Source organism: Peromyscus eremicus, chromosome 9 (assembly GCF_949786415.1).
Source record: "Peromyscus eremicus chromosome 9, PerEre_H2_v1, whole genome shotgun sequence".
NCBI classification, from domain to species: domain Eukaryota; kingdom Metazoa; phylum Chordata; class Mammalia; order Rodentia; family Cricetidae; genus Peromyscus; species Peromyscus eremicus.
Window position 1 is genome coordinate 20,560,326 of NC_081425.1, and position 15,308 is coordinate 20,575,633.

The 15,308-nt window shown below is 34.8% G+C and overlaps 1 protein-coding gene across 13 annotated transcripts in view; it reads left to right on the plus strand.

The window, feature by feature from the left end:
• The window catches only part of Mycbp2 (MYC binding protein 2), a 251,013-nt gene that overhangs the window by 88,562 nt on the left and 147,143 nt on the right, over positions 1–15,308 (plus strand). For all 13 annotated transcript variants that reach the window (XM_059273237.1, XM_059273240.1, XM_059273238.1 and 10 more), the window contains 4 exons: positions 640–721; positions 7,244–7,361; positions 11,525–11,729; positions 12,224–12,377. In XM_059273237.1, coding sequence (XP_059129220.1) covers positions 640–721; positions 7,244–7,361; positions 11,525–11,729; positions 12,224–12,377 — 559 coding nt within the window. The remainder of the gene's footprint in view (positions 1–639; positions 722–7,243; positions 7,362–11,524; positions 11,730–12,223; positions 12,378–15,308) is intronic.

The following is a 15,308-nucleotide window of genomic DNA, read 5'->3' on the forward strand; positions in this document are numbered from 1 at the left end:
GTACCAGTAGGATTCTCTTGTCAAGATAGTCATTATTGTAGCTCACATGGTTCTAAACTGGGTAACAGTGATAATTACCTTTTCTTTGGTAGCATGCATATGAAAGCTAGCCAGTTGGGATGAAGCTTTCTTGATTTTTTCCATTTTTTTATGGTTCAGGTATATAATATGTACAAATCATAGTAGGATTTTTCCATCAATTTTTAGAGATGAACTAAGAGAATTTTCAATGCTTATAGGGGCTCTATTGTACCACAATGGACAACAGCTCAAAAAGAGATAACCCATTCCTGGGACTGGGTTGTTTGGTCTATTATTATTATTATTATTGCATGTGTTGTCTATTTGTGATATTGTCCCTCCACTGTAGGGTAACTTGATTTAAACTCTTTGTATATGTGTATTTTTAGGAAGCTTCTGCTTTAGTAGGTTTCCTATGGCTTTTTCAAAACTTGTCATGTACGTTATCCCTCCCTTCTTTGCTCTACACTGCCCTCACTTCATTCATCTATTTAATCCTTTTTATTATCTATTTTAATGACTATATAGTTAACAGTGAAAATTATACTGCTTTCAATGTTGCTGCAACATTAAAAATATAACATGCTTATAATAAAACTATAAAATTGTTGGTTTCAGTGGTGTTGATGGAAAATGGTGACGTCTATACATTTGGATATGGGCAACATGGCCAGCTGGGACATGGGGATGTCAATTCAAGGTACTGATTAACTTTATTTTTATATAGTGTATTCTTTTTTTCCATGTCCCTTCTTAACCCCTTTCCACCTTTTTGTTTGTGTGCACGCTCACGAGTGCGTGTGTGTGTGTGTGTGTGTGTGTGTGTGTGTGTGTGTGTACACACCAAAATAATGCACTACTGCTTTTGCAACACAGCCAAGAATCATTGGTGGTTCTTGATTGTGTGGTTGAATGATTATGGGAGGTAGTTTATTTTGTAGTTTAATGAGAATAGTTGATAGGCATTTTGTACATTTTAGGTATAAGAATGACTAAGACTACTACAAAATTCATATCCTTTACAGTTACTCTTTTTTCACAAGTTCCGTATTGGCAGTAGGAAAGGTAGTGAACACATCAAGTTATCCAGAGATAACATTTGAGGCTGTAAATCAGCTCTATACCCATGCAGTAGGTAATCTTGAAGAAAATCCAAGTTGTTTATGTCTACAAGAGAGCAGACTTATTTATCAAATTTTGTCAGACTTAACTCAGTTGTTGAGTTTCTATAAGAATCTGATTTCCATTCTGGCTCATTTCTCCCTCTTCTAGTCAGTATGTGAAGTTAAGTCATTGCCAGAATCAAAGGGACATCTGTGATTTCTTATTTATAGCCCTTGAAAGAAAGAAATTATCTTTTTTTTCTAGACATTAAATAAACCCCCATAGTTTTCATTGTGTTAACTCACCACACTGCTGTGCCATACATGTGATGGGGGCCAATGGTTCTGTAAGGTGTGTTGAGAATAAGTCAACACTTTGTTCTGTTTCTCACTGAAGACTTATGGCATAGAAAGGCTTATGATCACAGTTACAGTGGTTGTTGTTGATATTTAACTGGTAATCACATTGAAGTCTTATGAAAGTAAGGGCTTTGCAGTTAGACATGATAAAACCTCTGACTTTTGAAAAGTCAGACTTGATGCTTGAATGTCATTCTGCAAATATATACTTGTCAAACAACATATTATAAAAAGAAATAGTGAATGGGGAAGTGGTGGCACACGCCTTTAATCCCTGGACTTGGGAGGCAGAGGCAGGCAGATCTCTATGAGTTCAAGGCCAGCATAGTTTACAGAGAGTGAATTCCAGGACAGCTAGGGCTACACAGAGAAAACCTGTCTCAAAAAAAAAAAAAAAAAAAAAAAAAAGAAAAGAAAAGAAAAAGAAATAGTGATAATCATGACTATATTCAGATTCTAGCCCTCTGGTCATTTTAATTTTTGTGTAATGTGAAAAGCAAGCAGTATAAAAAAAAAGATCCCTGCCATACTTTGGTGAGATGTAAAGTATGTCGAAAGAAAGATTGTTCATATCAGCTTCTAAAAAAAAAAGAATACTTAAAAATCCCATCTTTTTTTTTTTTCTGATTATTCCAGTCAGCACCATCTATTAATTTGTATTGAGTTCCTGAGATAGCAAAATCAGAGTAATATGCCTAGTACTTTGGAGAGCTCAAATTTATTATCTTCAGGAAATACAATGAAATTTGATATCAAAATGAAATTATTGTTTTTTTTTTAAATTAAACTCTAGTGAGATTTATTATTTTTTAATATTTTAAAGTTTTATTTATTAATTTAATTTATATATATGGGTGTTTAGTCTGCCATGTGTGTCTGTGTATCACATGCATGTCTGGTGCTTCCAGAAGAAAAGAAAGGGAGTCAGATCCAACAGAACTGGAGTTATATCTGGTTGTGAGCCACCATGTGAGTGCTGGGGACAGAATCCAGGTCCTTTGCAGGAGCAGTCAGTGCTCTCAGCTGATGAGCCATCTCCAGCTTCATGAGATGTGTTTTCATTTCTCAAAATTGTTTTTTTTCCAACGTGAAAAGTTTTACTCATGCTTTCATTTCAATGTGTAACTGAGAGACTCAGGACATGTTGTAGGGTGAAAACCCTGAGCTAAAATCAGGGGCTTGAAATCCCACCAGTCCTTCAGCTCTCCCCGAGCTCACCACTTGAAATGCCACCAATCCTCACCCTGGAAATCTCCACTTTGGAAAACTCTGCCCCCAAGAAACCCTATGTAAGCCTGCCTCCTGCTCAGTTCTCTGCTGCTTCTCTCCTGGGCAGAGGCAGCCTCCTCTGTTTTTCCCAATAAATCTCTTGTGTAAGGTTTGTTGAGCAGTGTGACTGTGGTATTTCTTGGATCCCAACTGCCAGGATACCTTTCCTCTCAGCTTTAACACTTACACATGTGGCTTAGGCAGAGCTAAACTGGGTGACACAGCATAGTCCTCCATGATATCCTAGTGGATTACAAATTCATCCAGACCACTGCTGTCTTAGTCCGTCTTCTTTTGACCTGGAGCTGTGTGACTTACAAGAGATGGTAATTAATTTGGAAAAGAGTTCATCACTTATTTGGAGGAATAATCTCTCAAGAAACAAAGCCTCTACAGCACACATATTGATTACCACAAAAGCAAAGCATGTGTAGATGTTTGGTTTAGTGAAGGTATATGGCTGGATGTATTTTTAAATGTTTCTAGTAACCAAGTGCACATTATTAGTAGCACATATTAAAATATGTTGACTAAGGAAACTATCATATAATGATAAGATATAGAGGAGATATTATTGATACTTCCTTTAGTGTGTCATTTTGTCAGTTTCCAAGTTGGGTCTTGACCTTTTTAGCACTTGGTAGCTGTATGATCTTAGTCAACTTTCTTAGTCTTATGCTTCAGGTTTTTCCTTTTTAAGTAGCATTAAGTGTTCTTCCTTCAGATGTACATGTGAAAATTCAGAGACGGTATAGGTCATATACTTTTCATGGAACCTATCCTGTAACAAGTGTTCAATAAATGCTAAACATTAGTATTGATACCTTTTAATAATTTATCTGTTTTAAACAGTAGCCCATGCTAGAGTCAAACCTGTCCCTGTTGCCTCAATTATTTTCCACTATACTAATCCCACTCTTGGTGCTTTTTGAAAATGAATGTCCAGAGACTTAAAGGCTTTTATGCTTTTATTGGTCTATTGAAAAATTTGTTTTGTTTTGTTCATGGTACTTCTAAGTTTCTGCATTCCAAATTAATTTACCATTCTCTGTAAACTTAAAGCCAGATCTTGGGAGCTATGTAATTCTAGTGTATTGAAAATAAGATAATGTTTCTGAATTTTATCTTTATCTTCGTATCCTTGTACCCAAATACACTATTTGATCATAGTGTCTGACAGTATATAGACAAGGCTCACACCCTTGCCTCATGACTCTACGAAACCTCTGAGCCGAGGTTTTCAGGTTTTCCTGTCTAACGTTGCAGAGTCTATGTAATATATGTAAAGTACATGGAATGCACACATACACATACACAGATGGAATTTTTATTTTTTATTCTTCCCCTGCTTTTCAAATAATTTAATAAATGAACTCATGAGTCCATATCATGGAAAAACTTCAAAGAATTTTTCAGAGACCTGCAATTAACCTGTGGAGACATCTTGAAAGTTCTTCAGATCTGACAATACACTTATTTTATTACTCAATGATTGCATTTTATATGTAATTGCTCTATAATAAACAATTCTAGGAACTCTCCCTTTAGTTCTTGTTTGATTTGAACTGATGTGTCCATAAGGACATTAATTCAATACATACCTCTGAGGTGGCAAAAGTTCATTTGTCCAAACTCACTGTCCTCAGAATTGAGAATCACTCACTCTTTCACTGTTTTTACCATCCATATTCCTGCATTCTGTAGTTGAAAAACAAACAAGCAACAAACAAAACACCTACATTATTGATTTATCCTTTGTTTATCTTTTGTTTGCTTATTTATTTATTTTTGAGGCATGACTTTTCTGTACTCTCCTTTTATTGCCTGCCTACATGTCATAATTGTTTTTATTCATTATAAATTTAGTGTAACTCACAGCATTTTTTAATGCTCAGTTTTATTATGATAATAAGTGACATAGTGTAATGGTCCTGTATATTATTTTTATCTTTACACTCATAAAGAAATGAAATATATGTATATTTCTCTCTGTATTTTTCTATATATATATGAAATATGTTTCTACAAAAGTTCCATTTTAAATATATATATTTCACTACTTGTGTGTATACACACACACAAAACTTTGAGTTTATCAGTGCTTTGTTTTTAGTCTACTCTTAGACTTTTTTCCTTTTCATTTTGTTTCTTACACAATTTAGAAATCTTCTCACTCTTACCAGTATGTTGCATAAATGTATCAATCTGCCTGTATTTTTCACAGCTGTGTTTAAGGACCTATAAAGAATTAAGTCACCATATCCATATGGATGGACATCATTTCAGATTCGGCTTGTGTCTCTACAGTGGGCATAATTCTGCTTTTGCATGGCTTTGTTGTTATTTGCTTTATTTTTCAAAACTGTTTAACATATTTTGAGAACATAATGATAGATGTTCTTGTCAGCAAAAAAAAAAAAAATAGAAAATTTCTCTAATGTAATGCAGGTAAACCCAAAAGTTTGTTTATAAGCTAAAGTTTTTTTTTTTTTTCAGATGTCCTGAACCTCAGTTGTGGTCTTCCTAGAAATCTTATTGATCTATCTCAAAAATCAATTCTTTCAATCCTAATCTAGGCATTTATCTGTTCTCATCACGACCAACAGAGCAAATTATCTAACTTTGAATTATTCTTTTCACTAGTTCCTTCTCTCAGCACAAGATCTGCATAAACATCACAACAAAAATAAAATGGTAAAACAGGAAATTCTTCTGCCCACTAACTGTGTAACCCTACTTTCAACTCTTATCATGCCCCACTCATTTCCTTATGCTACAGTGAGAGAGAGGTGTACTTTCATCATTTTTAGGCAGTTCTTTAGAATTGGTGTGTTGTGTTTTCTATCTCCCTTCTGTCCTCTTAAGTCTGTTTATCTATATTAATGCTTTCACACTTCCTCAGATCTTTCATCCTAAATAGAATAAGCCTGTTCTTCAACTGCCTTTTTGTTTTTAGCTGTTAGTTATTGGTTTTTTTCTTTTATTACTGGTAGCTTGACGGGGCTGTGCCTCTTCTGCAGCCGCATGTCTGCTGCAGTGCTTTGCATGCTCCTGCCTGCTTTGGGGACTCCTTGCCTTCCTAGATTGGCATGCACATTATTGGTCCCTCTTGAATTCTCTCTCAGTAATTCTTCTCGCTCTCCTTTCCCAAGAGTTCTTTCTTCTGTCCCTCTTTATACCCCAAATAGCAAAACCTCTTCATTCTGCTCTGTAATAATGCACAGATCATTCTTTTTCTAAATAGAAGTGAATGTTTCCACCATCTACTCTGTTGTTTCCTTTCCCCATACTTGATCGTTTCCTGAGGCTGAAGATTATAAATCAGTTTTTACATCTAATTGCTTGATTGAATTCCCATTAAAACATCACATGCCATTGAGTTTACAAGGTTAGCAGATTTCTTCTGTCAAAGGTAATGGCTGGATATCTGAAAAATTAAAATTATGTTTCTTGTATAGCTGTCAGATATGTCCATCTTTTCATACTTCATTATTCCTAGTTCATATATTGTATCATAAGTTACTCTAACTTCTGTGTTTCTAGTTGGCAGCCTTGCTCTTTTCCAAGTCATTTTTAGTTGTATTCTAATATAAGTGGATAAATTTTACGTAATTAAAGAAAATTCAGCTCTCAAACATAAAGCTTTCTTACTGTATGTGTTTTTCTTCTGTAATGATTATTTTTCCAATTACAGATGACAGTTACTAAAATTGATTAATAACAGAGTTTATAAAAGTAGATGAGGATACTAGGATATCATTTTCCTAACACATCATTTGTAATTATATACTATGTGCAAGGCACAGATCCAGACACTTCTTGATTATTTCCCAGAGTCACATGGGATAGACACAATTTCTTACTATTCTGTATTGTAGAAGAAAAAACGATTTCTTATTATTCTCTGTATTGTAGAAGAAAAAACAGAAATACAATGAATGACTTGGTTCGTGTCCTGGTCTCTTGCCATGAATGGGGGAGGACAATCCTGGGCTGTCTAGCTCTAGATCCTGAGCTTGTAGCTACATACTGACTTCTCAGGTGCATATTCTCAGTGTTTACTGAATTAACATCAGGATTATATCATCTTGCTAAAAATTAGAAGAGATTATTAAATTAATTATCTCATCTATTCCTCGATTGAATTCCTGTTGCAGAATGCAGAACCACATGCTTAGGTCCTAAGCCAGTGCACAGGCTTAGCAGATCTCTCCTGTTAAAAGTGACCGCCCGTATTTCTGAAAAGTGAAAATTATATGTTCATGATTAGGGTAGCAAATGTCAAGAATCTTTTTGTTGAACTCCTTGAAGTCACTGTCTGTTTACCTACTGTCTGATGTGGAGGCTGGTGTATAACACCTAAACAAATGATTGGTGAATGCTCCTAATAGTGCCTTGACTATTTCAGTTCCTTATTTTACTGTTTACTCACTGTTTTCTATTTCAGTTGGATCTTGTAAGAAATTGACTTTTTTTTTTTTTTAACCTAGGGGATGCCCCACTCTTGTTCAAGCCTTGCCAGGCCCTAGCACCCAAGTCACTGCCGGCAGCAACCACACGGCAGTCCTTTTACTGGACGGACAGGTCTTCACATTTGGAAGTTTCTCTGTAAGGAGTTTTCAGACATTCATAATATTGTATTATACAGTTGCCTTGGAATTTGCGACATTGGCTATTTTTTCTGGTTCCAGTAAAATTCTTGTATTAAGATAATTGCATATGCATATTTACTGCCTACCCAACACGCACAGGACCTGAGTGACAGACTTTCAAATAATTTTCATCTCTAGTTCAGCATTAGAATTTATTGCATTTAGCAACTGTGTTAGAATTGGACATGTTTATTGCAAATCAAAAGCTTTTAAACAATCAGTGGAACTGATTCTGCCATTTGAAAGAATATTTCTCATCTAATTGGCAACAAAATAATTTTCCTTAATGTGAGTAACTACTTCTATATTAGACTTTTTTGAAAGCTTAGATTTTAAATTAGTTCGTTTGAAATTATGCTTTCTTATGGCTTACTTTTCTTAGTCTTCTCTCTTTTTGTTTGTCTGTTTCCCTCTTTGCCTCTGCTAAAACTTGAAAAAAATTGAAAATGCTGTGAGAGTTTTACATAGTTTGATGTAGTGTGTATCAAGGGAAACCTTCCTATGACTATTAGTAAGTTTGTACTGATTGATGTGGGTGACTGTTCTGAACTCAACAATTTATGTCTTTTTAAGTGTATATGGAGTATGTTTGCTTACATGCGTGTGAGTGCATGTACATGTGAGATGTGCATGCCAGGACACATGTGAAGGGTAGAGGACAACCTCAAATAGTGTTCCTCAGGAGCTGTCCACCATGTTTTTTGAGAAATAATTGAAATGTAAAAAGTTTACAGCCTATTGCAACAGGGCAGGTTCATCAGAGGTTTGGTGCTGTGAACTGTCAAGTCCTGACCCATTCACCACTTTGCTATTCTCATGGAGGAGGCACGTGGTCATCTAGTGTTGGCATTCACTTTGCTTCTTGCTTTTGTTCCTCTTCCTTTTCTTTTTCATTCTTTTCTTCTTCTTCTTCTTCTTCTTCTTCTTCTTCTTCTTCTTCTTCTTCTTCTTCTTCTTCTTCTTCTTCTTTTTTTTTTTTTTTAGACAGGATGTTACAGTAATGCCCTTACTAGCCTTCTCTATGTAGACCAGGCTGGCTACCAGTTCACAGAGATCAGTCTGCTTCAGCCTCCACCTCTGCCTCCTGAGTGCCAAGAGTAAAGGCACATGCCACTATGCCCAGATTTGATGTGTACTTTTTTACTCAGTATGTGATCTCAGCTCATGGAATGGTACTACTCCAAATAGGATAGGTCCTCACATCTCAGTAGACCCAGTACAGAAACTTTGTTCACAGATATTCCCAGAGGTTTGTCTTCTAATTGATTCTAGATTCTGTCAAGTTGATAATACTAACCATCTCACTCTCTATCAGTTCATACAGGTCTTACCTGTCTGTCCTTTTTTATAGCCTCTGTAGTAATTTAAAAAATATATCTTTGGCAGATATTTTAATTTTCTCAGGACATTTATTATGTATTCTGGCCATGGTTTCTTGTTGCTTTAATGGTACTTGTAGGGAATAAGACATAAACATATGTAACTTTCTATTATTATGAACATATTTTGTCACATACATGCTTACATAGTTATATTTTCATATATATCCTTTTTTGGTGTTATTGAGATAAGTCCTTAGATTCTCAATCCTTCTGCCTCAACCTCCTGAATCGTAGGGTTACAGGCCTGCTCTACTGTACCTGGCCACAGTTTTGTTTTATATTATTTTCTTACAGAAGCTAAATGGGAGAAGCACAGATTCCCCTTCCTCATCTGTCTTTTATGTAGTCACCTTTGATAATCAAATATCAAACTTTTTGTTTTACTCTTTGGCATCTGTACCATCTACTTTTCTTTATGAAAATAATTTTTTGAGATTATAATCACACTACATCCCCCTTCTCTTTTCTCCCTCCAAATTTTTTAAATGGGGAATGAAATAAGAAGCTAAGCAAGCATGTGAATATGTACAAGGCAAGTGTTAATGGAGTAAAGCTCAATTTTATCATATTTGCTTGATCTCTGTGGATTTGGAGCTGCTTGTGTCCTAGGAGTTTGCATGTCTCTGTCTGTGCCATGTCTGCTGACACAGTGTCGAATTCCTCAAAGACATCTGTTATACATTGTACTCTTACTCCACGGTGTGTCTGTACTATAGTTTTTCAGTTTCTTATGCTTGTACATTTGAGTACTTTACATCTTAGTTACATAATAATATATTAGACGTGTGTCTTTTAGATTAATTCTAAGAAATGAGAATTCTGGGTCAAAAGTTAATGCCTTGATAGGTTTGTGGGTGCTCATAGTCTATTTTTCATAAGCTGTGTATGAGAGTGGCTCTTTTTCCAGAGCTTTGGCAACAGAATGTGCTGTTGTACCTTTTTATTGGCATTGATCTGATAGCTGAGAAAGGGTCTGCTCACTTTCCAGCCCCTACCTGTGGCGGGTACTGTGAACTGTCAAGTCCTGACCTGTTTACCAGTTTGCTATTAAGGGTCTGGTTTTGTCTGTTGGAGGAAGTCATCATTTTTCGAAGTCCTTTCTATTCATTTCTCTTTTTGCCTCCTCTTTTGGGCCTTCCATAACCTTAGGCTTGCTAGACAGATGGGAGAGAACTCTGGGTATTTGCTTTCTTCCTCTGGTTACAGGTCATGGTTTCTACAGAATTCTAACATGGTTAAAGGTTTAAGTTTCGTGTTCATTTGCTTGCTATGTATGCTGGTTTTATGTCTTCTGGTGGGAAATGTGCAATCAGTTATGGCTTTCTAGACTAAGAAATTCTAGCTGCAGACTTGACTTTAAGTGTGGCTGATTTTTCACCATATTGAGTCCCTATGGAGTTCTTTAGGCATCTATATTGCGGACTGTTTTCTTCACATTTATTGGGTAGTGGTAAGAGAATACGTGCTTGTTTTAATAGTGTGCATGACTTCCTTTTTTTCACAGAGCAGAATCAACTTGCATAGTGTGTGCTTTTTCCATTGCTCCCCTTTTAATGCTCTTTTTTCTTTGTCAAAAAGTAGACGTTTGAGCAAGGATAAACACGAGCTGTTTCGTTACTTACTTCTTTTACTGTGTAACTTCTTCTTGGCCTTCCCTAGGTTCTCTTCTTAGGGATCGAGGCTTAGTTGCTTCTGTAGTCAGTGTGTATGTTGTTTTCTGTGCTGTGATGTGGAAGGAGTAGAAGCTTTCAGAGGAACCTGATAATTGAGTGAGTGTTTGCAATAGTCTGTTCCCTCGTTCCTTCAGTGTTGGCTTTCTTTCCATGGATTGTTGCTTATTCTCATTGGTACGGTCATTCAGTATTTCTGGGACCATGAGGTAGCATTTCTTCTCTTGAGGGGTTTCTGAAAGGAGAGTTATGTGAGAGAGATGGCTCCTGAACCACACGGATTAATATCACCTAATCCAGTGTCAGTGTTCTTTCGTTTTTTTCAGGTACTGGCTTAATAGTGAGAAACTCCCTACTTTTGAAATACATCTCTTTAGCTAACCAACTACCTATAGGCAGCTATACTTTTTAAGTGAGTTAACTTGTTTTAAATACACACCTTATTGTATATTCCTACTATTAATATCTAAAAACATAAATGAAATGATTAAAACTTTACGTAAGAACTTCATTAAGCAGTTTTCTAAGTTTATTCTCAGTTCCTTTTTTTAAGCTTTTGTCTTATAATAAAATATCCTCTCAATGTGTGAGCTTGAGTGACTTTGTTTATACTGTTATCCTAAAATGTCAAAGTGATTGTTTTTATTTTTTTATTAAAATTTTTCACTTATTTTACATAAAGTGATTGTTTTAAATGAATCGTTTGTAACAGTACTTTTCAGGCATTGTATATATAAGATACCTTTCATTTAAATGTAGGTGAATATAGAGTATCTTGGGAACATTGCTTATATGAAAAATATTTCAACTTATTACAAACATATACATTATGCATTGTTAAAAGATTACCTAGGAATAATAAAATTCTCTATTACTTTGAATATGTTAGGTCCAAATTCCACATTTATTTATAAAGAAAAATTAAAAATATATAAAAAAATAAGTTTCATAAAGCTACTTTTATAGATAGTTATCTTAACTTTAAAGAACCTGTATACTATTTATCCAGCAATATGGATAATATGATTTATTTAATTTATGGATAATATGATTTATTTAATTTTTAGAAAGGACAGCTGGGACGACCCATTTTGGATGTACCATATTGGAATGCAAAGCCAGCTCCCATGCCTAACATTGGATCAAAATATGGACGGAAGGCCACTTGGATAGGTGCAAGTGGAGACCAGACTTTCTTAAGAATTGATGAAGCACTTATAAATTCTCATGTACTTGCAACATCAGAAATTTTTGCTAGCAAACACATAATAGGTAAGTAGTTTGTTTTTATAATGAGAATTATCCGTACCTTTTTATATTTCTTTGTGATAGAAAAATGAGGTAATTGGGAAATTTAAAAACCAGCATATTCATAGACTAGGCAATGGCAGAAATATGAGCTATGTTGTAAAGGGATCAGACTTACATTGTTATGAGTGATTTTCTACATTGATTCTTTTTAAGTAATTATTGAAACTAATTTTTATGGGAGATTTTGATGATCACACTTAAACTTGTGTCCATGACACAGCAAATAATTACACAGTAGAGGTTTAGAGTATAATACTTACGTGTATTCATTGTAGATTTAGATAGTCAGAGGTATTGTCTTAATTCTGCCATTAAAAAAAAGATTCCACTTAAACTATTTATGTATGTAAAAGCTTCTGCATGTTAAAATGTTGATAATACTATTTTCCTTGTGGGTTTGGGGGAATATGTAAAGGTAATACAAAGTAAAATATATTTAAATGTATTTTCATAAGGCTTGGTACCTGCTTCTATATCAGAACCTCCACCATTTAAATGTCTTCTGATCAATAAAGTGGATGGAAGTTGTAAAACTTTTAATGACTCCGAACAAGAAGATCTGCAAGGATTTGGTGTGTGTCTTGATCCTGTGTATGACGTACTTTGGAGGTAAGCATATGACTTTATAAAATAGTACAGAATTGGTTTCTGAATTTGTTCGCTAAGTTAGAAATAAGCCATTAACAGTTCTGGGAGTAAAAAATTGTTTGAACTAGTTTATTTTTTCTCGAGTGTGAACAGAGCTCTGCTTTGTAACATAACTAGTTGGACCTACTCCTTTTCATATTTGGTGGTAGCAGTGAATTAGATAGATAATCCCAAGTACTTTGTGCTAGTTTCATCATCATTTTTCATTGTTCCAAAAGAGATTTAAGAGACAAAAGACAGGCCGGGCGGTGGTGGCGAATGCCTTTAATCCCAGCACTCGGGAGGCAGAGGCAGGCGGATCCCTGTGAGTTCGAGGCCAGCCTGGTCTACAAAAGCGAGTTCCAGGAAAGGCACAAAGCTACACAGAGAAACCCTGTCTCGAAAAACCAAAAAAAAAAAAAAAAAACCCAGAGACAAAAGACAATCTTCTCCTGTTTTATTTTGTGAAGCTGAGAAGTGTTTCCCTTTAAGTCAGGTTCAGAATTTCTTTCCATTATCTGGACCCTTAATACTCTGTCCCTTGGGATTTCCTACATAGCCCTTGGGTTCTGCAGCTATTGCAGGCATTGCAGATCCTTCAGCTAATTTTAGCTTTGCTTCTGCTTCATGTCTGCTTCCTTTCACATTCCTTAAGAGCTGACTTCTCATGAATAATCAGAAACTTATCATTTATAAAAATCTTGTAAAAATTAAAAGCAATTTTGTTTTTCCATTCAGAAATTTACCTAAACAATGTATGAACTTGTGTGTGTGTTTTAAAATAAAAGTGAAAACACATGTATGAAAAACTGTGCTCATGCTTCAGATTTTTCTTCTATTCTGATCCAAAGTATTATATTTTATTTATATTATTTGACATTAACTACTTACATATATGAGTATAATTATTAAAAAACTAAATTTTCTCTCAGCAACAATTAATTTCTTATTTATTAAAAAAAACTACTTGGTTACAAAATTCTTTAGTAAGGACATACCAAATATGCTTAACTACTTACTGGTTAGCAAACATTTTAGATTGTTTTTTTAAGTTATGTTACCTAGGATGTATTACAGAACCATGGGAACGTAGAGTTACATACACATAAAGAAAATAAATCCTTGTAACATGACTTTTATGAAAAGGAATTTAGAGCTGGAGAAATGATTCAGAGATTAAGAGCTCCTCTTGTTCTTTCGGAGGACCTGAGTTCAGTTTCCAACATTCACATAGGACTCAGATTACAACAACCTAAAATTCTAGTTCCAGGAATTTGATACCCTCTTCTGGCCTCTGTAGGCACAGCATTCATGTGCACATATCCACACACAACCACACAATACACTAATTTAAAAAAAAAGTTTTTATAGATAAAAGAACAAGTAGGATTGCTGGGCTAGCAGGATAGCTCAGCAGGTTGAGCCATTTGCTGTCATACCTGACAACACAAGTTCTAGCCTACATTTATTCCAAGGGACCTACCCACCCACCTGGTAGAAGGAGGAAACTGACTCAGAGTTATGTTCTGATCTCCACATTTCACCATGTCCACACATACATATAAACACATGATAAATAAATTAGATTTTTTTAAAGAAATGGATTCATAGACTGTGAAATTTCCTTTTAATATTCCCACTTACAGTGTATGGGTACCCATATTTCCCTGTAGGTGGAAGTTTTTCTTTCACGTTCTTGTTCCCAAATACCCAGCAGCCACTTCTTAAATAATTGACTCAGAGGCTTAATATTATTTATAAATGCTCGGCCAGTAGCTCAGGCTTATTACTAACTAGCTCTTAAGCTTAACTCATTATTCTCAACTATGTTTAGCCATGTGGCTTGGTAACGTTTCTCAGTGCGACATTCTCATCTATCTTACTTCCTCTGCATCTGACTGGTGACTCCTGACTCTGCCCTTCCTCTTCCCAGAAGTCTCCTAATCTGGTCACCTTGCCTATACTTCCTCCCTGGCTATTGGCCAATGAGCATTTTATTAAACCAGTTCGAGGGACAAATCCTTACAGTGTACAAGAGCATTATCCCACATCTTTTCCCTGTATTATCAGCATCAGTAAACAGAACTATTACTCTTATATACTTTTGCTATTTTAATTGCATTGTTAATAGATATTTATTATTAACTATATAATACATGGGAGGGTTGGGATGGGTTTATTTGTTTTTATGGAGGGTTTTGTTTTTGTTTTTTCTTTATTTTGGTTGAGACAGAGTTTCACTATATAGAATGGAGTTAGCCACCAGTTTGCAGTTTCCTGCCTTACCTTCTGAGTGGTTGGATTATAAACCTTACACTTATTCTTAGGGAAGTCATTTTGTTTGTAGAAATAGACAGTATATAATGGCAAATAACGGCATACACATAATGGAATTGTGACTTGACTTCCTTATAGTTTTTTGTTGGTGGTGTACTGCTGTTTGTAAAAACCTTAACATTGACTTACATTTTATTTGTGTTCCTAGAGTAGCATTCCATGTCATTTCCCCATTTTTTGCTATTGGATTGAGTTCCTCTTACTGTTTTATAGGAGTTCTTACACATTATGACCATTATAGTTTTGTTGCATATGTATTTTTCACATTTTCTATCAAATTTCCTTGGTCTTCAGTTTGTTAGTGGAGATGTTTGTATATGAAAGCTTTATTTTTTGTATGCATCAAATTTAAGTATATAATTGATACAATATTTATAATGTTTTATAATCTGTATTATTTTCAGATTTTTTTTGTAGTGCTATAAATTAGTTATATATTTAGCTTAGGTATAGAAAACAATGAGATATGCATTTTTCTGTGTATATTAATTGTATTATTTATTCTATAGTTAATTATAATTTAGAAAAATTTCAAAGTTAACTATGTGTTGAGGTGCTATAACTATTATCTTTCTT